The sequence below is a fragment of the Larus michahellis genome, chromosome 2, assembly GCF_964199755.1.
Source record: "Larus michahellis chromosome 2, bLarMic1.1, whole genome shotgun sequence".
Taxonomy (NCBI): Eukaryota; Metazoa; Chordata; class Aves; order Charadriiformes; family Laridae; genus Larus; species Larus michahellis.
Genome location: NC_133897.1, coordinates 90,826,732 through 90,849,876, shown reverse-complemented (window position 1 = coordinate 90,849,876; position 23,145 = coordinate 90,826,732). Strand labels below are relative to the sequence as shown.

At 41.5% G+C, this 23,145-nt stretch overlaps 1 protein-coding gene across 10 annotated transcripts in view; it reads right to left on the bottom strand.

The window, feature by feature from the left end:
- The window catches only part of CTNND2 (catenin delta 2), a 683,266-nt gene that overhangs the window by 255,521 nt on the left and 404,600 nt on the right, over positions 1-23,145 (bottom strand). For all 10 annotated transcript variants that reach the window (XM_074576184.1, XM_074576187.1, XM_074576188.1 and 7 more), the window contains one exon: positions 14,643-14,837. In XM_074576184.1, coding sequence (XP_074432285.1) covers positions 14,643-14,837 — 195 coding nt within the window. The remainder of the gene's footprint in view (positions 1-14,642; positions 14,838-23,145) is intronic.

Below are 23,145 nucleotides of genomic sequence, written 5' to 3'. Positions count from 1 at the left end.
GCTCCACCATGCTCAGCTCAGTGCCTTCAAACAGGCGGGTATGGCACTTAGGCAGTCTCTCTGCTCTACCGGGTATGTCCGTTTAGGGGAACGTAACGCGCTGTACAGGGGAAATGCAAGCAAACGAAAGAAATAGATACTGAACAGCACGGTGCTTAGCAAAAAAGGTCTCTCTCCCACCCACAAGCATGTTAGTCACAATTTTCTCAGGTCCTGGTTATACCTGGCTGTCACACCTGCTTGTAATCAGTGTGTCTACATGCTGTTGCAAGCACGTATTCAGTAATATTTTTATCATTAGATATTTCCATGAACGTGGTAAGGAGAAAGCCTTTATAATCAAAGCAACATCCGCGTCTCTTCCAGATGGCATCACAGGAGATTTATGTTGTTCATACGTTCCCATCCCATCTTCAAAACCAGAGGTAGCCATTTAGCCACCATGCTGCCACTTCTGTGGGAAATACTCAGGGCATTTCTGAATTAACTGATTCACTCCCACCACTGGCAGCTGCAGAGGACTAAGCCTAATGAAGATCATAGACACACTCAAAGTGATTGTATGTGCGAGTAATGAATTGTTACCCACTTGCTATTTGATTCTTTCAAAACAAAATAATCTTAAAATCATCTCTTGACCATCGTGGTATTCGCGTGCCGCTTTTGCAGGAGAACAACTCCTAGCTTCATAGAAACCAAGGAAACATCACTTGTGTTCTGCATATTGTCATGCTTAATAAGTCCTCTTCCACTGCAAAAACTGACAATCTTTGTAAGACTGAAGTTGCTACTGCACTGATGTATCTTTTCATTTCAATTTTCTAAGAGCGTTCTTTAGATCTGACACTAATTGTTACAATAAGGCTGAACATTCCTTTGCTTAGAAACTGATGTTTTTCCATAACGCAGACAGAATCGGTGAAAGAAAATACTGCTTCTTCGGTTTCTGAGCTATTCCTCTGTTTACAGAACAGCTGGTATCTGGTCACTTTGAAGGCTCCTTTTGTCTATATTGTCCCACTTCAGTTTGCACATTCTCACATTGTCTGCATCTTAGTTTTCCTTTCATACTTATTTTTTGGTTGAAATACGTACCTTTTTTTCTTTTATTGAACAGTTCCATTGGGGGAAGCCATATAACAGCCACTGCCTAACCCTTAGCATATGGAATAATTTCCTAATCACCAATTTAGACTTGGCATTTCTTTACTATTAATTATTTTATTTATGGGTTCAAGTATGTGATTAGCTGGTATCAATCTGAAATTGCCTAATTCCATTAGGGTTAGCAATGGAAGCAAATACATACCTTATGAATAGTCATCTGTAAGGATTTTTGTACTTCTAAAGCAAGAAACAGGTAGACACATAATTCAGTGAGCAGCAATGGTAACAGAGTTTGTATCTTAGAAATTTGTATTTCAGTACAACAGATACGGTGCTTGAGATGAATGAGTTCCAATCAAAGTTTATTTGCAGCTGTGCTTGATGCAACTTCAGTGAAACCTGAAGTCAGAAGTTGAATGCAGCCTCTTCCACCGCCAGGGCTGTTACGAAGCTTCACTGCTGTGCCCAGCCTCTCCATATTCACAACCTTCTCAAATTCTACATACTTCCCTCTAGTCATCCTTCACTATCAGGTTCCAGAGTTACGGGGTGTCCATCACAGTAACACAGCCTGCATCTCAAAAGTGTATACAGCTAAAGCATCATTTTGAAATTCACGTAGTTTGAGGGGACACCGAGGAAATGGGATTCCCCAGGCAACTACATATTTCCATTTATTTTGGATTCCCGACTCTCTGACTCAAGGCAGGAGTGACTTCCTTCCATCTTTACAACCAAACATGGCAGAAGGTGTGTTTTTCAACTTTGTGGTGTTAAAAAAAAAAAAATAAAAAAAAATACTCCTTTCCACCTCCAGGAACTGACTGCATTTTAAATCTGCTGGATTTTAATCTCCACTAATATATGCAACTTCCATTCTCAGACTCGGCTTCTAGCGTGTTTCAGTGCTGCTGCTCTGCACGAAAAAAGTGGTGTGTCCACATAACGTGGTAATCAGATGCCAACTTTGGCTGCTAAAGGTGTTACGCCAAGATCTTTTCTCAGATTGTCTCTTGTCTCTCTCAGTTGCATCCCACAATTAGGGGAGAATGTGCAGTTTGATGCATTTGTTACATGAGCATTTAAACAGAGAAAGCCACAACTGCCAAGGCTCTTAAAAGCAACTGCCCTTTCAGAATTTGAGATAGTAAAATTCATCTCCTCACTGGAGATAAAATTCAACCCTGAGCAATGGCACAACACAAGACACACACATCACTTTCCTCCTCTTTGTGAAACCTCTACGCGGTTTCACATTGTGCCCCTGGGACATAATGATCATAACCATTATAAAACCTGATCACAGCGAAACCCCACAGACCATACTACTGCGCATAGACTGGCCTACTGCAACTAAATTTCTGTTTTCACTCCAAATTCACCTTCTCTTGAAAACCCTGTTAAAAGTTTCCTGTCCAGCTGGGCAACATAAAACAGAACGCACAGGCGAAAGTTACAATTATCATAAAAAAAAAAATGTATAAATATTATGAGATAATAACAGATGAACAACCTGCACTGCATCACGCTATAGCCATCAAACACATAGATGTCTTCTCTTTCGGATTTTGATTTCTCCCTATTTAGTACACTATAATCCTAAGTAATAAAATGGCTACTAACTGGTATTTTTTAGAACACCTTACCGAGCTTCAGCTATTTTAATTAATAGTTTCCACTCTGGAGTAGTTGTTTTACTATTAAGTTAACCACATTTGTATTGCAGTGCTAGACCATGTGATATGTACACCTCAAACATTAACCCAACTTCTGACAATGACAGTTTGAAAGTTGCTGGGCCCATCAGAGTAAAAACTCACATCTTTGAATACTTGTTGTACTCATAAAAACTCCAACCCTACACATAAGCTGCTGAAACTATGATAGAGGAAGACACTACCTCTAAAAGTAGGCAGTCTTCTATAAAAAAAATTACAATTTAAGTTTAAAAAAAAATAAATAACGGGCCGGTAATTTTTAAAAGAGTGCCTTTAAATATAATGCTGCAGAAAGAATGATCCTCTAACAAAAGCATTAGTTGTCTTGAAGACATTACTGAGTAGTTACCTCAGGCACAGCACTGTGTTTTTGTTCAGCAAAGATTTACAAGAAGGAGATTTATGAAAGGTGTATGAATTGCTTCTTATTTCATAAATGACAGCGTTGTATTTCTACACAACACTGAAATAAATAAAAGAGAATGGACACAGCCCTGCATCACTAAAGTGTAATGTGACCAGACTTTAACCTGAGACTACACCTATACAGTAAATAAATGATAAATACACTGTTAGTTTCTGGCACAGAGTAGACACTGTATTTTCTCAACAGTGGCAGGTGAGATTTACAGGGTATATACTTCCCTGACCAAGATTTTATAGTCACGCTTCTCCCTCAATAGGTGGCAAAAGTCAAGGGACATCTGAGAAGTGTTGAGACACGCTCTAAGTCATCCTTCTATTAAAAAAGGAGATTAGAAGAATTAGAAAATACACAGGCCAAACCGCAAGCCTCTGGAGGTATCCTGTTCGTGAGACAGAGGAAGAAAGCTCCGGATACTGACCATTTTAAAAGGATTCTGTTCTGAGCACCAGTGAAACCTGGGCTGTCTTCAGATGGGTACAATTTCTCTATGGAACCCAATCACGGGCTCAATACTTTGAAGCTACGAATATCTTACATGGAGAAATGCTTCTCCACTCTGAGGGGGACACTGCTCACAGATTACAAAGGTGGTTCCGCAGGGCTTTCACCTCCTGCCACTTCCCTCCCTCTCTCATTGCTCTTGTCCACAGCTTTACAGCCATCACTGGATGCCACTGAAGTTGAAAACAATGTCTTTTATTACACTCCTGCCAAAATTTTAATAGGAAGGAAATAAAATAATTCTTTCTCAGAGAAGATGCCATTGTACCTGGAAAAAGAATCATCTAAAAACATGTAAGCAAGAACATTACACCGATAAGGTTACAGCAGACACCCCGGATCTGTCAGATGAAATGGGATTATGACTTTGCATTGCTTCGAGGTGACTTCTTATTCACTATGCAGATCACTAAGGTATTTTGTGCTCAATTTACTTTGTACTGAAGATTTGTTCCCCGCTTGTTTCCTATAATTCTCTCTCCCAAAGCAATGTTATCAAGTGGATGTCAGCTAGGAATACAGGTCTATTATCACAACATTACCAAACTAATAGAGATGCAGCGGTAGGAATAATTTTTCTTTTTAATTTCCCTGAAAACATTACGTCCTATAGCCAGAACTCCATGCTGTGTGATTTACCAGCATGATTCTCAATTAATCTGCAGCTGTGGCATCACAGTATGCCCCTGCACAGCACATCCGCTTGTGACAAAACAAAAAACCAACCAAACAAACCTGTCCCCCAGCCAGAAAAAACCCCACAACCTAAGCAGAAAGAGCCAATGGTTGGTATTTAACACCTAACTACTGCACTTCAGGCTGAACAAAAACAAAATAAAGATTTGAGAATTAGTATAATGGACAAAGTGTTCGATGTAAATGGGGCTTAGTCAAAGCTGATTTTTCTGTTGCTGCTCCTTTTCGCCTCAAGTGATAACTTTAAAGCCGAATAAAGAAAAGTATTCTTGAAACTGAGGTTCCCTTTTCAGTTTTAAATTAAGTATTTGTAATACAGGAACTAGCATGTAACAGCAGCTTTTCATTAATACCTAGATGTTGCTCTGAAAGCAACTGAAACTACACCACTGCACTCATTGATGCTCACTGTGAGAATGTAAAAACACCTAACTGCATACATATATATAATTGCATATTTATTTTTTTTCCCCCCTCTAACCCACTTATAATTCCTTTTATTCATTAATCTGAAGCCTATGCGATTACAAGTGATACATCTCGTTAACTTTATTCCAATTCCATGCCAAGAAGCAATACTAACAAAACCTGGGGAAGGATGAGATAGCTGGGGGCAACCAGGATACAAACGGCCCTGGGGATCCTGCCACTGGTGATGTGCCAGGCTCAAACTCAGAGTCTGACTCCCAGAGCTGCAGTTACTCTTCCACAAGCCCTCTATGTGGAATTCATCATGACATTAAAATTGGAGTCCCACAACGTCATTTTTACAATGTCTCATTTCAACATAAGAATGCTGTGCTCATTTTCTGAAGTTTTTTCACTATGTTTAAGTCATAGACAACTTCAGTGAATCGAAATGGCAAAAGAGAACAACTTACCAAGGGACCGCTTGCTATAAGGTATCGCAAAAGACTATCAAAAAGATACCTCTCAAAGTAACGTTTCAAAAAACATTCTCATATTTGTTTCAGATGATATCTGAATACTGTTATAAAATATTTCATAACCACTAAAAAAAAAAGAAAAACCTTGAAAGGTTAAACATTTAAGGTTAAAAACCTTAAAAATGGTTAAAGAGCAAGTTTATCTGTAAAAGCAGACACAGAAAACCACCATCAGTTTGTGATGCCACAGGGCTGCAATAAAATAGGCTTAATTATCATTGAAAGAAGAGTAAACCACTCTTACGGGATACAGATGTCTAGCTTTCTTCATATAGCAAATTTTTCAAATATTAGAAAATTGTCTCACAATATGAAAAAGTCTTCACCTTGAAATAATGACTTCTAAAAACATCAAATGTATCCAGTACTTTATATGTATGAAAACAAATATTTACAGGATAGTGAAGATGATGTATCTTGGATCAATTCATGTATCCTTCGTAGCCCTGTGCTCCTTTTGTAAGGGACTACAAAGGAGCTGAGACATGATAAAATTTTGAGAATCAAAGAAAGCCTAAGCCAGACCAGCATAAAAAACATGCAGCAAATGAAGTACTTGGGTATTGGGAAGCAGCATTAAGCAGTACATGCAATACCCTTCTCCGTATTACTGTAAAAATCTCAATTGCTAAAAAAAAAAAAAATAAATAAAACATTGACTTGCACTTGGCAGTTATGGAGTATTATGAAGGGAGTGGGGGAGAATGGCACGTGAACCTGGGACTGAGAATGGGAGGTGATGGGACACTGAAGAGCTTCGCTTGTGCAGTGCAAAGGAGGAGAGGAGGAAGAGGTCAGAGGCATTTGACCACCCACAAGCATCAAAACTAGCAACTCTCCCCCCTGCAAAAAAACAAACCAACAGTGCAATCAGTTTTATATGGGCTGCTCCTGTCTGGGACGGCAGAGAAAGGGGGTTTTGCTTCTCCCTCTCCTTTAGGATAGAGACCTGATCCTCACCACAGGCACCTCACAAGATGGACAAAGGAGGCAGAAAAGAGAAACAATTCAGCCACATTGTGAGAAAGTCACCAGCTCAGTGACGAGAAAAGGAACGCCAATTTTCCTTGTAAATCCTGCCCCCAGACACCACTTAACCTCCAGGACAGCAAAAGCCTGGGCCAAATGCGGCAGGGGCAAAGCAGCAAACCCTGGCATGGTCGCCTGCGTCCTCTTCCCATCCCTCCAGCAGCATGTTTAACCCATGAACAAAGACTGGACTTCGGGAGCAAAGGCTGACCCTACCCCACTACAGGAAGACACACTTTTACAGGAGAAAGACCAAGTTACAAATAAGTAGGAGCAAGACTTGACATAAAGCATCCCTCAGTACAGACTCCTTTCCTCCAGCGAATGAAGAACCAGGCAGGAGTGGGAAGGAAGGCAGAGAAGAGCAGGGCAGCATCTGTCCAGAAACACAACAGTATTTCTCACTTTCAGCAGCTTTTCCTGAGCCGCATCACAACGGAATGGAACACTGAGTTTTCCCTGCTGCCGGAAAGCGCTTGAACAGAAGCCACATCCAGGAACAACAGATAACTCTTCCCTCCAAAAAGGGAGCCCCCTGACGCTCCACAGCTCTCCTGACAGCACTCTCCCTCCGCAGAGAAACCCAACTCGCAGAGAGCCATGCTTCTGGTTTGCGCCTGCCATCACGAACATCACAGCCCTCTTCTCTTTGATCAGCACTCTCCACCATGGCACCCAGGAGGTGGTGCAGCCTGTGGCAGCACAGCTTTCGCTAAGAGAAAGCTTCAGAGGTGGTGGTGCACTGGTGGAACCACCCAAGCCCCAGCGGGAGGAAGCTCGGGGAGACCTAGCCTGACGGACAGACAGGAGGCCACCAGAGAAGCTGCAGGGCAGCATGGCAACCACCTGAGCACACAGAGACATCAGGCAGCTTTGGAGGTAGCATGAGAAGTGCTGCAGGAGCCCCTGCCCCACACATGCTCCCTGACAGATAACCCAGTGCAAGAACATGCCTGGTAAACCCTTCAAGTCCCACACTAAGCCACTCTTCAGAGGCAACGCAAACTTTGACTGCTTCTCCTTTCACTGTTTGACCTCCTTTCAATAAATCTTTCATGTCGGAGTCCTCTTTTTAATTTCAGCAGTATCAGCCACAGACCCTACTCTTCCTTTTCCTAACCCTTTCCCCCTCCCTCTGGGAGGCACAAAAGAGCCCTCACAGTGCCTTCCTCATGTGCCCTGTCTTCATCAAGGAGGCACTTCAGCTCCACACATCCAGTACTCAAAACTAATGCCAACTGGCCACGCAACCATACAAAGCTGCTGGACTTCCCACAACTGAGCTGCATCATGAGGCCTTCCCCATGGTGACCTTCAGGGGCCAGAGGCAGAGATCATCCACAGGCTGTGCATCCTGAGGCAATCCTTAAACTTTCTTCAAGGCCATCAAGGTTCCCCTGGTGCCAGTGAGATGTGTATGTACATCCTTCACAGAGCTGCCGAGGACAGGTTCACCCCTCCGGTGTAATTGCTGGTTCATCCTTGCCACTCGTGTGAGGTCGAGGACAAAGATACTTGCCTGCAGCCCTGAAACCAGACGAGGGCTCTTAAAGCATGAACACTCTGTAGGTTTTGAGATCTAAATGTCCATAGTTACCAGAGTCAGCCTTGCTTTAAACCAGCAGCACTTATTTCACTGATAAAGCCCAGGTTTGTGGAGAGTTCAGAACAAACACAGCCCTCCCAACTACCACCCCTACCTCCCAGACCGCTGGGGACAGCACTCTTTCAAAGCTTTTAATAACTTCATACGGAAATCACATCCTTTTTAGAAAAGAGGGCTCGTCTCTTTCACCAAGGGATCATGATGAAAGGAAGTGTCATTACCAACCTCCAAAGTGCTGCCAGCTTCCAGAAGGTGATGGGAACTGATCCCACAGACCCCACCGCTGCTGAAGCCATGCTCCCCTGCTGCAGGTCGGCACTGACAGCCCAGAACCTGAGCAGCCAAGCTGCTTCTTCAAGGCAGCTACAGAAATCCCAGGCTTGCTAAACAGCAAGACCTGTTTCATGTTTAATGTGAATTAAATGCCAGTAATTAAGGACTACATTCCTAGCCCAAACTTCCAGTTCTGCAAATAAGCAAACAATCGCCAGCTCTGTGTCCCACTCTGGCTGAAAGGTAATCCTTACCCCTTCTTAAGTAATAGCCCCCTTCAGATTCCATCAGTGTTCATGTAAATATCCCATCAAATAAGCTTATCTTTATTGATTTAAATTCTAAGTTAATAATAGTAATGTAAGGCTTTTAGGTTTATAAGGTGTCATGGTTTAACCTAAACACCAGAGGGATGGCCCATAGACTACGGGTGGATACATCGCACCCATTAAGGGAAACATTGCACCCATTTTTAAAAAGGGTGGAAAGGAGGACCCTGGGATCTACCGCCCTGTCAGCCTCACCTCTGTGCCTGGGAAGATCATGGAACAGATCCTCCTAGAAGCTATGCTAAGGCACATGGAAGACAGGGAGGTGATTCGAGACAGCCAGCATGGCTTCACCAAGGGCAAGTCCTGCCTGACCAACCTAGTGGCTTTCTACAATGGAGTGACTGTATCAGTGGACAAGGGGAGAGCTACAGATACCATCTACCTGGACTTCTGTAAGGGCTTTGACATGGTCCCCCACAACATCCTTCTCTCTAAGTTGGAGAGATACAGATTTGACGGGTGGACCGTTTGGTGGATAAGGAATTGGCTGGATGGTTGCATCCAGAGGGTGGTGGTGAATGGCTCGATGTCCAGCTGGAGAGGGGTAACAAGTGGTGTCCCTCAGGGATCCCGTACTGGGACTGGTGCTGTTAAACATCTTCATCAATGATTTAGACAGTGGGATCAAGTGCACTCTCAGCAAGTTTGCTGACGACACTAAGCTGAGTGGTGCGGTCAATGTGCCACAGGGACAGGATGTCATCCAGAGGGACCTGGACGAGCTAGAGAGGTGGGCCCCTGCAAACCTCATGAAGGTCAACAAGGCCAAGGGCAAGGTCCTGCACTTGGGTCAGGACAATCCTCATTATTAATACAGGCCAGGGGATGATGTGATAGAGAGCAGCCCTGCGGAAAAGGACGTGGGGGTACTCATGGATGAAAAGCAGGACATGAGCCAACAGTGTGCGCTTGCAGCCCAGAAGGCCAATTGCATCCTGGGCTGCATCAAAAGAAGCGTGGCCAACAGATTGAGAGAGGTGATTCTCCCCCTCTACTCTGCTCTTGTGAGACCCCACCTGGAGTACTGTGCCCAGCTTTGGAACCCTCAGCACAAGAAGGACATGAACATGTTGGAGCGGGTCCAGGAGGGCCACGAGGATGATGAGAGGGCTGGAGCACCTCTCCTACGAGGACAGGCTGAGAGAGTTGGGGCTGTTCAGCCTGGAGAAGAGAAGGCTCCGGGGAGACCTTATAGTGGCCTTCCAGTACCTGAAGGAGATCTACAGGAGAGATGGGGAGGGGGTGTTTGCAAGGGCATGTCGCGATAGGACGAGGGGCAATGGTTTTAAACTAAACCTAGGGTAGGTTTAGATTAGACATTAGGAAGAAGTTCTTTACAATGAGGGTGGTGAGACACTAGAACAGGTTGCCCGGAGAGGTGCTGGAGGCCCCATCCCTGGAGACATTCAAGGCCAGGCTGGATGAGGCTCCGAGCAACCTGATCTAGTTGAAGATGTCCCTGCTTACTGCAGGGGAGTTGGAACAGATGACCTTTAAAGTTCCCTTCCAACCCAACACATTCTGTGATTCTATGATACCATCCTGGTTTCAGCCAGCATAAAGTTAATTTTCTTCCTAGTGGCTGCTGTGTTTCAGATTTGGTATGAAAGAAACGTAGATAATGCATATTGTTTTAGCTGTTGCCAGGTGGTGTTTATATTATTCAAGGACTTTTTTCAGCTTCCCATAGAAGTTGAGGGGAAGTACAGACAGAATGAGCTGGCTAATGGAATATTCCATACCATAGACATCATGCTCAGTATACAAATGGGGGTTGGCCAGGGGGCAGGAATCTGCGATTGCTGCTCAGAACAGGCTGGGCAACCAACTCACTGGGTGGCAAGAGTGATGTATGGTGTATTACTTCATCATGTATATACTTCTACCATTATTATTACTGTTATTGTTCTATTAAACTGTCTCAATCTCAACCCATGAGGTTTTTTCCTTTGCCCTCCCTTTCTCCCTAATCTCCCCACCCTTCAGGGGAGGGAGGTGGAGAACTGAGAGGGCATCTTCATGGTGCTTTGTTGCCGGCTGGGGTTAAATCACAACAGTCCTTTTTGGTGCCCAATGTGTAGCACCAAAAAGAACTGTTAAGGTTTAATCCCAGCTGGCAACTGAGCACCATGAAGATGCTCTCTGCCTCCCTCCCCCTCAGTGGCGTGGTGGAGAGAATCAGAAGACTAAAAGTGAGAAAACTCGTGGGTTGAGATAAAGACAATTTAACAGGTAAAACAAAAGCTGTGTGTGTAAACAAAGCAAAACAAGGAATTCATTCACTGCTTCCCATGGGCAGGCAGGTGTGCAGCCATCTCCAGGAAAGCAGGGCTCCATCACACGTAACTGTTACTTAGGAAGACAAACGCCATCGCTACAAACATCCCCCCCTTCCTTCTTTTTCCCCAGCTTTATATACCGAGCATGACATCATATGGCATGGATTAGCCCTTTTGTCAGTTGGGGTTACCTGTCCCAGCTGTGTCCCCTCCCAACTTCTTGTGCACCCCCAGCCTACTTGCTGGTGGGGCAATATGAGGAGCAAAAAAGGCACTGACTGCTTAGCAACAACTAAAACCACCAGTGTGCTAGCAACACCGCTTCCATCTCAAATCCAAAACCAGCTGCCAGCAACAAAGATAACTGTCCCAGCTGAAACCATGACATAATGAAAATAAGTAACACACCTGCCTGAACAGACATTATTACTGTTATTTATTTGGGTTACAAATACAAGTTCTAAACTGATATTCAGCAAGTAAATTAATTTGCTATTTATGTTTGAGTACTTCCTCCAATTATATCTTTTGTGGATTCCCATTTCAAAAGTAGAATTTCACGTTTATTGCTCCTTTTAGCGTAAAAGTTTGGGCTGGTTCTTTTTATATGAGAGAAGGTATTACCCTTTGAAGGCCAAAAGGGATTGTTAAATAAAAGTGATAGACAAGAAAAGCCTATGCAGCTGCTGCTGTCAAGTTTGAAAGATTACTTTTAGTTTAGACAGCATGACAGTAACACACCTGGTCATAATTTAAGCCACAAAGCAATGAAAGATTAATCCTGCCCCTTTCTAAAGTTATGCTAGTAAGGGAGATGTTCAGTAAACTCCTGCTATTTTGTATCTTCTGCAATTTGCAGCCCTTAGTGAAGAACTATCGTCATGGATGAAATACAAGGAAAATAAGAAAGTTAAAAAAAACAACACTCAAAAAAACAGTGAGTAAATAGAACAAATTGAATTTAGTTTACCCCATAGAAAAATTTTAGCTTATTGAATTCTGCTCATTGAATGTTGATTCACCTAGAGGATGAAAAACTCTGAGTGGGCATTATCCTTAGTTGTGTAAACATTCCTGAATGTAATAAGTATTGAAGAGCTCACAAAAGAGAAAAAGTGGTGATGTCTATATTTAAAAAAAAAGCTTTCTTTCTGTGAGTCACTTATCTTCCCAATTCAGTGAAATTTCCTAATTCAGGAAGAATGGTTTTTAAAAAAAAAAAAAAAAAAAAAAAGAAAAATCCCAAACATACAGAAGTAAATGACTTGCAAGAATAACTAGCATAATTTTTGTTTCTAATGGGCAATGTTAGCTGCAGAGAAAAATAGTCCAGGCTTTGGACAAAGTCCTTAGTCTAAGTTTGCCTTCCCTTTTTTTTATTCCATCAGAGGTGGAAAAAGCATGTACCATCTTCATGATTAGAAGTACTGTTTAATAGACAAAAGAAAGTGAACTGTGGTCTCTAAAGGAACACACTGAAGCCTTAAAGCTTCCACCCTCCCCCCCTTGTTGCGATTCATGCACACAGAAGATACCGGCCATGAACCTTTGGCATGTATCTTCAGGGAGTACACAGCAATCTACATCCCTCATATCTTACACCAAATAGTCAAGACAAATAGCTACTCAGTCCTACAATAAAAAACACTTAAGACAACTCAAAGAAGAAATAAAAAGTTACGTGTGCCAAACTTCAGTTGAACTCCTTCCCCTCCTTTCTGCTAATTTGAGAAAAACGCTATGGCCTTCATCAGAAGGGATATATTCCTAGGGGAATTTGTGGTAGAGGCAGGAGGAGTCCGAGAGCCGATTCGATCCAGCTCAAAATTCCCTCCGAGCGCTGACAGCTCTTCAGCCTGGTTGTGTGAAAGGCTGACAGCATCCGCAGCTAAGAGCTATTGACAGAGCAATAGAATAATTGGCCTGGCACACATCCTCCTGCTTTTATTTCCCTGACCTCGATGATAGGGGTGGAGGGGGAAAGCCAGCGAGGATCAACCCAACAAAGCTGGACTGATGGGGTCGTTCTTCAGAACGAGCCTGGAGAAATGTTCAAATCCGCATCCCAAACAGTACAAGAAAATTCACCTTTGCAGGGCCCGCTTCTGCTACCCAAATCAGCGGGTTTTTTTGTTTGGGTTTTTTTTGTTTTTTTTTTTTTTTTAAGCTTTTCCTCTTCCCTTCTGAAAACTCATCTTCAGGTATTACCCACAAACATCCTGCGTCCCAGTTTCGTTCACTATAATTGTGATCTGTGTCGACAGGGCTTCCTTCCTTAAGGAGGGGTTGTGAAGGCTGCAGTCACAAGCCAGCCCGCTGCTTCAGCCCAGAGAAGGAAGGGATATTTTGCAAGCAAAACAAGAAACCCTGTTCAGGGCACAACTGGGAAAGCGTTCCTTCACATGGAAGGAATTTTGTGGTCCCTTTGCAACACACAAAATACCTTTGCAAGCAAAATCCTAGCATGTGGAACATGAGGCGTAAAGTTCAATATCAGTAGTTGCTTCATTCACTATCACTGCCTCCGCTGCCCAGTCATCGAGGCAGAGGTCTTGTCCCCTTCATGCAAAGAGCAGCAATCTTTTCTCATATACACGTATGACTAAACAAAACATACTACAGTATTTTCTCTCACAAGAAGGAAATGGTGTAATGGTGTTCTTCAAAAAGTATAAGCTGTCACAGGTATTTAACTAGAGAACTCTATGGAAAAACTTCTTTTGAAGGATTTTCTCCTGTACTCCAAACACCCAAAACTTGCATAAAGCAACAGAAATTTTGGACGTGCAAAAACTGCCAGCTTTGCCCTGGGAAAAGTGGTTTTAAAAATAATAAAAAAAAAGTTTTAAAAGAAAGCAAAGTATCTTGCTCCAAAAAAGTACGCATAACTTTTTCTTGATGAAAATGGGAGTGATCTGAGAATGGACATAATCCTCCCTCTTTGATCAATACAGCAAAGATAAAACACCAGAAATACTTACAATTCCTAAGGCAAGTTCTTCTACATCTGCTTTAGGCTATTTTAGCTGTAGCATTTATGTACTCTAATTATTTTGTGCATTAAATACCATAAATATCCCTGTTGATTTGTGATCTATTTGTGGGTTCCAACATACAGCTGTATTTCATTTGGTTGAGAGGACATTCTGCAAATAGGACTTGTACACCAGTGCATTTCATGGACAATCATTATTTATGGATAAACCAGTGATGCTAGAAGCTTTTCTCTATGCCGTAGTCCAACAGACATAAGTAAGTGTACCTATACCTAAGCGTACCTCTGTGGGAGAGAGGAAGAACATTTACGTATGATCCACTTCAAAAGCAAGTGAACAATCCTTTAGCTTCACATGAAAGGAATTTTGTGGTCCCTTTGCAACACACAAAATACCTTTGCAAGCAAAATCCTAGCAATTTCTTCAGAGACAACAGGTTTTCCTCAAAGACAATACACAAGAGTAATAAAAACATTCTCCTGCCTTATGAGTAAGGCCCCTCCCCAAATTAGCTTAACCCACTGTATGTATAGCACAACATTAAGTATTTCTCCTATTTATGCATGCCTTTGGGATTCTTCTGACAGAGCTGCCACCTGCACGAGGTATTTTGTTTGACTGGCATGCACATAACACATTTTGTTTAGCCCATTAGAAAGAGAAGAATAATTAATACTGAAGAATAAGGCATGTCTCATAAAAAGACAATCATGCAAGTTACATCCACCTACCTGTACTAGTGCGGTATGTGCCTGTGTGTGCTGGTTGCAGAGGGTCCCCCTGACTCTGGCTGAGACTCCTCATAGGGGGCTTCTGATAAACTCTGTCTTCGTAAATAGGATCTATGTGGTGTTCTGGAGACTGCAGTGCCCTTAACTCGGAGCCAAGGTGGCTGTGCTGGCTGCTGTAAGATGCCCGAGACCCAGCTGCAAACAGATTTATAAAAGACACTTGAGAGAGAGGAAAAAGTGACAAATGCAGGATCTACTTCTTGAAAAGTTTACTTGAAAGCAGCCCTTCAACCCCCCCTCCCCCCCAAAAAAAACCCCAAAGAACAAACTCCCAACCAAAAAAAACCCAAAGAAAGAAATGTTTTCAACATACAATTAAAACCAGCATGCAAGGGCAGCAACAGCTTCAGTTAATCACTTTAGTTGCATCATACAGCTGTCTGTATCTACTCCAAAGCCCCATTTCTTCCAAGAAAACTACATATTTTGGAGAGATACATATATCTTCTCACACAGAGGGGAAAAAAAAAAATTAAGAAAAATAAAAATCAAGCTACAAGATCCAGGAATGCCCTAGACCAGAGGGGTCCACAGAAGAATCAGGAATGGAAGAGAAGAAGGAAGAAGCAGTCAGAACTAAATTCACATCTTATGTTCATATCTTTATATCTACAAATGAAATAAGGCAAAGCTGATGAATAGATGTAGTGACATGAATCACAGCATCATCTAGGTTGGAAGGCACCTTTCAGATCATCGAGTCCAACCGTTAACACTGTCAAACCCACCACTACTCCATGTCCTTAAGCACCATGTCTACCCATCTTTGAAACACCTCCAGGGATGGTGATTCCACCACTTCCCTGGGCAGCCTGTTCCAGTGTGCTGATCTTTTTGCTGCTCTACTAAACCACAACAGAACCATCATGCCCTATTAACACCTTGTCCTCAACATTAAAAAAAATTTAAAAAAAAAAATATCACATCAGCAAGACTTTCTCCAACTTAAATCCTCTGAGGATGAATAAATTAAACATGCCTTCTGGGAAAATTATTTTGATGATAGGGCTTTTTTTTTTTTCTTTTTTTAAGTAAGATCAACTGGAATGGCATTAAAATGTTATTATTCTACTATTAAAATATTATTTTCTATCACAATATTTCAAAACTGTATATATTTCCAGCTGTTGTCATTTGAATCACTTTGTCACCTAGGTACTTCAGTTCTGTGGTCTGTTAGCAAGTTTCCCAAGGAGCGTCACGGGGAAGCCATGCAAACATTACACATTTAGAAGGCAAGAAGCAAGCAAGTATGCAAGCAACACTTGACAAAGGTTAGGTCCATGCCACAAAGTAGTAACATGCTATTTAAATGTTTAGAAAAGCAATCAAAGATACAACTATCACATCCCTTGCTGATACTCCTGTGAGATTAAAATCCTGGATGTGGGTGATGTTCTACTAGCTTAGCTTGTGCTGCCCAGAAAAAACAGCGTAGCCACACCTGCCGAAAATCTATACCACATTCACAGTGTTTTTGACAGTGGTTTTGTTGCGTAAACAAACACTAAATATTTTTTAAATGCAAAGCACACACATAAAACAACGTGTGACAGCAACAGAGGATAAAAAATGAGAAAGATGCACACACACAAAGTTACTTAAACTTTAATACAAATTGTCTGGAGGAAAAGAATAATTTATTCCATTTCCTTCTTTCTAATCAGCTTGTGCCATATAGGTGTTTGCTTCTGAATTTTTCAACATACATGCATGTTTTCAGTGGAATACCCTATTTGCATATTTTTCACTTCAAACATTTTTCAGACTGACTTGCCATTAGCACACTACTGAAAGTAATTCTGTTGTTCCCCTTACTAGAAAGTCTGCCAAGAATCCCTAAGACATATTTTACCTATAACTACTGCAATTATCCAGGAAGTTGATATCACTATTACAGAATTAAATTCTACATGGTCCTCATTTTCAAAATGCTCTTTAACCCTGCATCTTTGAGTTTGACTCTCAGAGCTAGAAATACTCCAGTCTAGCATCCTTCAGAGTGGCCTAAGATACAGCCTGTTATTATTATATCCAAATTTCACCGTGCACTTGGTTCTATCTGTATTCAGAGGAAAAAATAAAATAAAATAGAAAAATGGAGGGCAATGTTTCAGAGGTTCAACAGTGCATCAAGAGACCAGATTTGCTACGGAATAAAGAATTACAGCCCCTTCTATAAGTACTACATTTCTTTTCTACATTTACAAATTAACAGTGCTCTTTGGAGAACACTGATAATTTTTATCATAAAAAGAAAAAAAAGAACAAGGGGGAAGTGTGATGAATTTCAGCCAACAGCATCCTACCTCATCTACGCACTCAGCCCCTCCATCATATTTCGATGTTACTTTGGAAGACACTGGAAAGATGGTTAGGATAACCAATCAAAACAAAGACCGTGAACTCAAAGCACTGATGCCACTGAGAAAGAGAGAGGGATAGCACACCTCCTGCCTGCATCTTGGGTTAGCAGCAAACAGCTATATCATTTACTACCTGAAGCTGCAAGCTGAGCTGTATCATCTGCTTCAAAAAAGCCCTTGCGTTAATGCAGTCTAAAGCTCACATAGGTTGGAAAAGCAACAAGGTCAGAATGGTCAGCAGCAATCAATATACTACCAGGAAGCAATAAAACATCGGATTACCAAGGTCCATTAGCATTCTCGCATTCAAGGAGGCTCATCGCCCTCAGAAGTGGCTTCCCTACACGTAACATCATGAACACGTGGCTCAACCCAAACTGCATTTGTCCAAACCTCAACCAGCCACCATCCCCTTCACCCCAGTAATAACGCTGCACTGCTCTGGGGTGCTTGAAACCAAAGTGGTGATGTGCATCAAGGCAACACGCAACTCTCTGACATACTCCAAAAATGCACTCATCCCCCTCCATGGCCAACCCATCCCCAACAGTGATGCCATTTTTCCCTTGAGGAAGTATAAGGCATCAAGCCCATTCAAAGACAGGTCTACGTACAAGTTCAAAGAGAAATCATTACTAAATTTACAGCTCTGCAAGCCGTTAATTACAGATGATGTATTTAGCATCAGAGTAGGCACAGAACTCATGATAATGGTTCTGAAGGAGTGGGTTTTTTTTCCTCCTTTCTAGAATAAAAACAAAAAAACAAACTACAAACGAAAAACAAAAACATAGAGAAGAGCTAAACCATCATCTGGGGGCTGAAGAAACTGTTTCACAATTACTTACTTAAATAGTCAAATCTTTAGTTTGACAAAAGACTGAGAAATTATTTGATTGCAATGCCAGAGATGCATCACAGCAGCAAGTGTGGAGAAAACGAAAAAGCTCTAAAATAGCAGTGAGAGATATCAAAAGTGAAGCAGACAATCTGGGGGTGAGGGTAGTGGATTTTTTTATTTTTTATTTTAAACAGAAACTGATGATCTATAAGAACAAAGTACATAGAAAAGAAAGTCCTCTCTGTCTTCCGAAGTCTCCAAGTTAAGGCTGAAAGCCAATAGCAAGCGGAATGCCCCTTCTTCTGTTTCTCTATAGAGCTTGTAGAAGTAGACCGTGGTCAGACTCCAGCAGGGTTATTGTGTGAGCCCCCGGCCAGATCAATCAGATTAGGGCAATGATGGTAACCTAGAACCACCCAGAAGTTTTACCAGATGAAGATACCACATTCCTACAAACTTTGCCCTCCTCTGACATTCAAGAGGGGCAACAGAAAGAGCTCAGGAGGAGTGCAGTCCTACCTACTGGATCAAAAAGACAATCTCCACCCTTTACATGACAAACCGTACCCCCACTAGCTAAAGGTTACCAAATTATTCAGATATGTTCTTCAGCAGTATAGGGAAATGGTTGTTTTTAGGCAAAGTCTCACTTTCCACAGGAAGTGCTGTAATCAGACAAGCGTAGCCTCAGAGAAATACACAAAATAATCCCCAATTACTTGTCAGAGCTTGTCTGGGCGGTCATGGAAATAAATACAACAGACACATTTGGATGACACTGCTAATCTGACAGTTTAGGTCAATAGAGTAAACCACTATATTGGCAGCATTTGTCATCTCAAGAAACCGAAGACACTAAAACTACTCAAATGAATGGATACACAGGCATTTGCATATGCTTAATAAAACCTGCACAGTCTCTATTTGTGGCCCTTGTGAAAGCCTTTACAACCAGTCATCCTGCCTTGCTGCAGTCCTAAGAAGGAGCCCTGCAAATTCATGATACTCTCTATAAACACCTCTGATAGCAAGAGCATACGGTACGGCCATCCTCTCCAGGATTTAAGAGCTCATTGGAAGCATGAGATATGCAAGTGATCATCTGAACATGAAGCAAGCCATCCAGAGTTGGCCAGATAAACCATTCAGCCCTCATTTAGGAATCCCCTATCACAAAATATATTCATCAAGAGTCCTGTTAAGCAGTTTCCTTATGTCTATGATACAGGAACATCATCAATGAGATATGATCTGAGGATGAAGCTCAATGACCATTATATTACCACTTACCAGTAATGTGTTTACACCATTTAACTTACTTGATTGCAGCCCCCCCACATTTCAACACACAGCGTATCTCTAGCTACTTGAGGCTCTAAGTATCAAACTCTGATTCTGAAAACGCTACAACACATTGTACTCAGGAGATCTGATTTTTTTTTTTTTAACCACGAAGAGGACTGGCCATCCACAACTGGCTTTATGAACTTTAATTACAAGTACAATGACAACATCACCGATCTAATTTACACTGAATTTTCCTTAGATTACAAGTTTTTTTTAAAAAAAAAAAAACAAAAACAAACAACAAAACCGAACCCCACACAATAGTAAAATTGCAACAACCCCATCAACGAGATAAGAGACGGCAGGCACAGAAACTAAAAGGGAATCAGAGCAATTTTGTAGCTTTGGCACGTTGCATGCTTTCCAGGGGACTGAAAGAATTTTTTGATTTAAACGGCATATCAGGGCTGAAACCCCTTTTTGACATGATTTTCTCTTAGATGCTCGCCCTAAAATGCTACTGTCCTTATAAAAAAAAAAATTATATATCAGGTCATAGCTTCACTGTAATTTTGAAAAAGCAACATGTGAGAAAGAATATGAACAGTAGGACTTTTACTCTGAACTCATATGTAACAAAACCTATTTTACAGGCATTAACCTGGTTCACTTTATGTAGTAAAGAAGCTGATGTGAACCCAAGTGCAGAATCAGGAGTAAACAGGGCAGAGGAGGAGGAGAAAGAAGTCAAACATTCATATATTGACTTTTTTTTTTCCCCAGAAATGTATGCAGAAACCTCTCCAAAATGCTTATCTGAATACATGCCTCTTCTTCTAACAACATTGGAAGATGACAGTATGATCTACAACAAATGTTATTATAAATAAAACTAATAAAACTCAGATAATGGGAATATGCCAGCACTGTGTGATGAAAAGAACAGTACCAAAGAGAAGGAAAGGTACCTAACCCAAGTACTGAAAGTGAATACAAATTGTCAAGACATGACAGATGGTTAAATTAACCAGTAAGACACGACAGGCCATATGGCAGCACCAGCTAATGCACACCTTGGGTATGTCAGCTTGCACCCGTAGCATACCAATGATCTACAGTCACCAGAACCAAAACACAGTATGGATTATATTCCTTTTAATTTCGTTTAGCTTTTCCTTAAACACAGGTTTCTCACTTGTTTATGTTTTAGACACACAGACACTATATATATTGATTTGGGTCTGAAGTTTTTCTTTCTCCAAATACGGAAATTTCAGATTAACTAATGAAAGTTCAGAATTAAATTCATTTTTGTCTTTATATTTTTTGCATTCTCGCTACACTATTCTGTCCAAGACTCGGGACTATTTGTACAAATAAAGAAAGAAATAATACCATCACTGAATTGACTGGTTACACATGATGTCTTTCAACTCATGTCAAACTCCCTATGTCTGGAAATAACATGGACTTGCTACTTTGGCACCCCCATTCCACACTGCAGGAGATCACCACAAAACAAGTATGTGCTATAACACAGAAGCCCTCAGAAGTGAAAGAACATACTCGCCTCATTTTTCAGTATCTTAAGACTGCTTTTCCTCAGGTTTTCTACTTAAAAGATTAAAGTGTAATATGACGCATGGCCTGGAGTGTTTCTCGTAAACTATCATTGCACCATCAAACCTATTAGCAGCTTCACTGTCAGGATACCGTCAGGTTCAGCGGAATGGCTCACACTGTCGCATTTCCCAGACATAATTTGTCCAATTAACCAGCTTAAGTCTCTTAGGAAAGTCTCCTCAAAACAGATTGGCTTTGTCTGCTTAAGGGAGACTGCAAAACCAGCCTCTGACCTAGGGTTAGCACTTTTCACATCAGTGCTAAAAATAGAGAAAGCTAGGGGAAAAAAAAAAAAAATGGATTACACTTTTAAAAGTGTAATAAACAGGCCCAAAATAAACTTTAAAAAATCATTTGAAAAAGCTTACTACGTATCTGGATAATTTTTATCCCATTTAAACTAGTTTTTAACCAAATATTAATTACACTCCTAAGTATATTTAAAAAGAGAAATAAAGCTAAAAATATTTTCTTAAGTTGTCTATGTTTACTTTTCAGTCATGCAATGTGACCTTACTGCAAAGTATTGTATGGGTTATTTTAATTCTACAAATATAGGGAAAAAAAAAAACAAAACAGAAAAAACCCCACACCATAATTTTGTGTTTCCTCACAAGCATTTTATTTTTCCTGCTACTGTCCTCGTTCTGTTGAAAAGCATTCACCTGCTTAAAACATTTTATCAAAAATAAATTGTTAGTGGAAGAAGAGAAGTGTGACTGGGAGCAAAGAGATAGGAGGCAAAGATAGCCAGGAAGAAACAGCAGATTAAATGTGACAGACAAGTTCAGGGAGATAATTCCCATTTCATTTCTGATCTAGGGAACTGTCACTGAAGAAAGAACGAAAAACAAAACCCCCCCCAAATCAACCACTACCGCACAGCAACAACAACTTGCCTTCAGCAAGGCAGAAAATTATAGAAAATTTTTAATTTTCTATCAAAACTATTAACTGAATGATCACTGTGGGTGGGTTCCCCCCCCACCCTTCCTTCTCTTAAGCTCTGCCTCTTCCCTTCCCCTCAACCCTGCCAATTTTACAAAAAAGGGGAAAGAAGTCCTACGCATGAACCTAGCATAGATCCTGCTATCCAGCGATACAAATCACTGTTTCTAACTTTCCTGCTCGCTAACCGCTTCGACTGAGGACTGAGTGCCTCAGCAACAGCATGATGTTACTAAGCAACGATGCCGAGCAGCCGCACATACGCTGGTTAGATACTTCACCGCGGCTTCACGACCATTCAAAATAACACCAAGCCTTTGTAGCAGAAGAGATCTCTTTGAAGTTTTGCTAAACATCCTTATCTTAGGAAGGACAAAAGTTTATTATTTCCGATTTTGAACTGCAAGAACTTGTGTCGCGCCATGGGCTCAATGCTAAAGCAGGTGCTGTGGCGATACATTCAACTCGGCAAGTAAAGGAGCAGAAATACTAGCATATTTGGTGAGACGTGCCCCCAGAGTAAAAACCTCTATGGGATATTTTGTAAAACCCTACAGTTAGCACTTCTCTGACAAGGATTGCAGATCAAAAGGAAGAAGAGTGTGTCTTTAATTCCCCAAAGCTGGGTCTTCTTTTCTCATGAGGCCATACCAAGACAGACTTGGGGACCCAATTTCTGCCTGCTAAGCACCAGTATAGACTAAACATCTCCAACCCCACAGATCTCTGTAGGGCTACAGATCACCTCCAGCAGCATGACTGACTTGCTAAAAAAAGCATTGCTGCCTCCAGCAAAACAAATCAGGCACTATTCTACTGATGCCCGCCAGCGAAAACTTCCCTTTCTGATCGTGTTTAACATCATGGAAAACCACAGCACCTAAAAACCCCAGCAACTCACAACCCTTCCCCCCAAACCGACCATAAGCTCACTCAACCTTGAACGGACCAAGTTTTCACAGCAGCCCCGGTGCAGGGGGAAGGGGAAAGCCTTTCTGCATCGACTCCTCCCTGCATATGGAGCAGAAAGAATTTCTAGAGCTTAAATCCAACTAGAAGTCTCAAGATTGGCACAGAAAATTTGTTGATTAAGGAGCATGCTTTTGCAGAACAGTGGTTCCCAAAGGAAGAACAGTTGCAGTGTAACACTGTGGGAAGGGTAACACCAGAAAACAAAATTCACTTGGGTAATGAAGCGTCAAGTCTGTCCAACTACGGTATTCCTCAACTGGCTTTTGCTGGGCAACCTGAATTTTTGATCTAATTGTACTGTCACTCCTGGGAGTTCACAGTTCCAACAGGTGGTTTTCCTGCCACCAGGGAAAATGCAAATAGATAATTCCAATAAATCCTAACCACATGTGCATCTTTTAAAAGG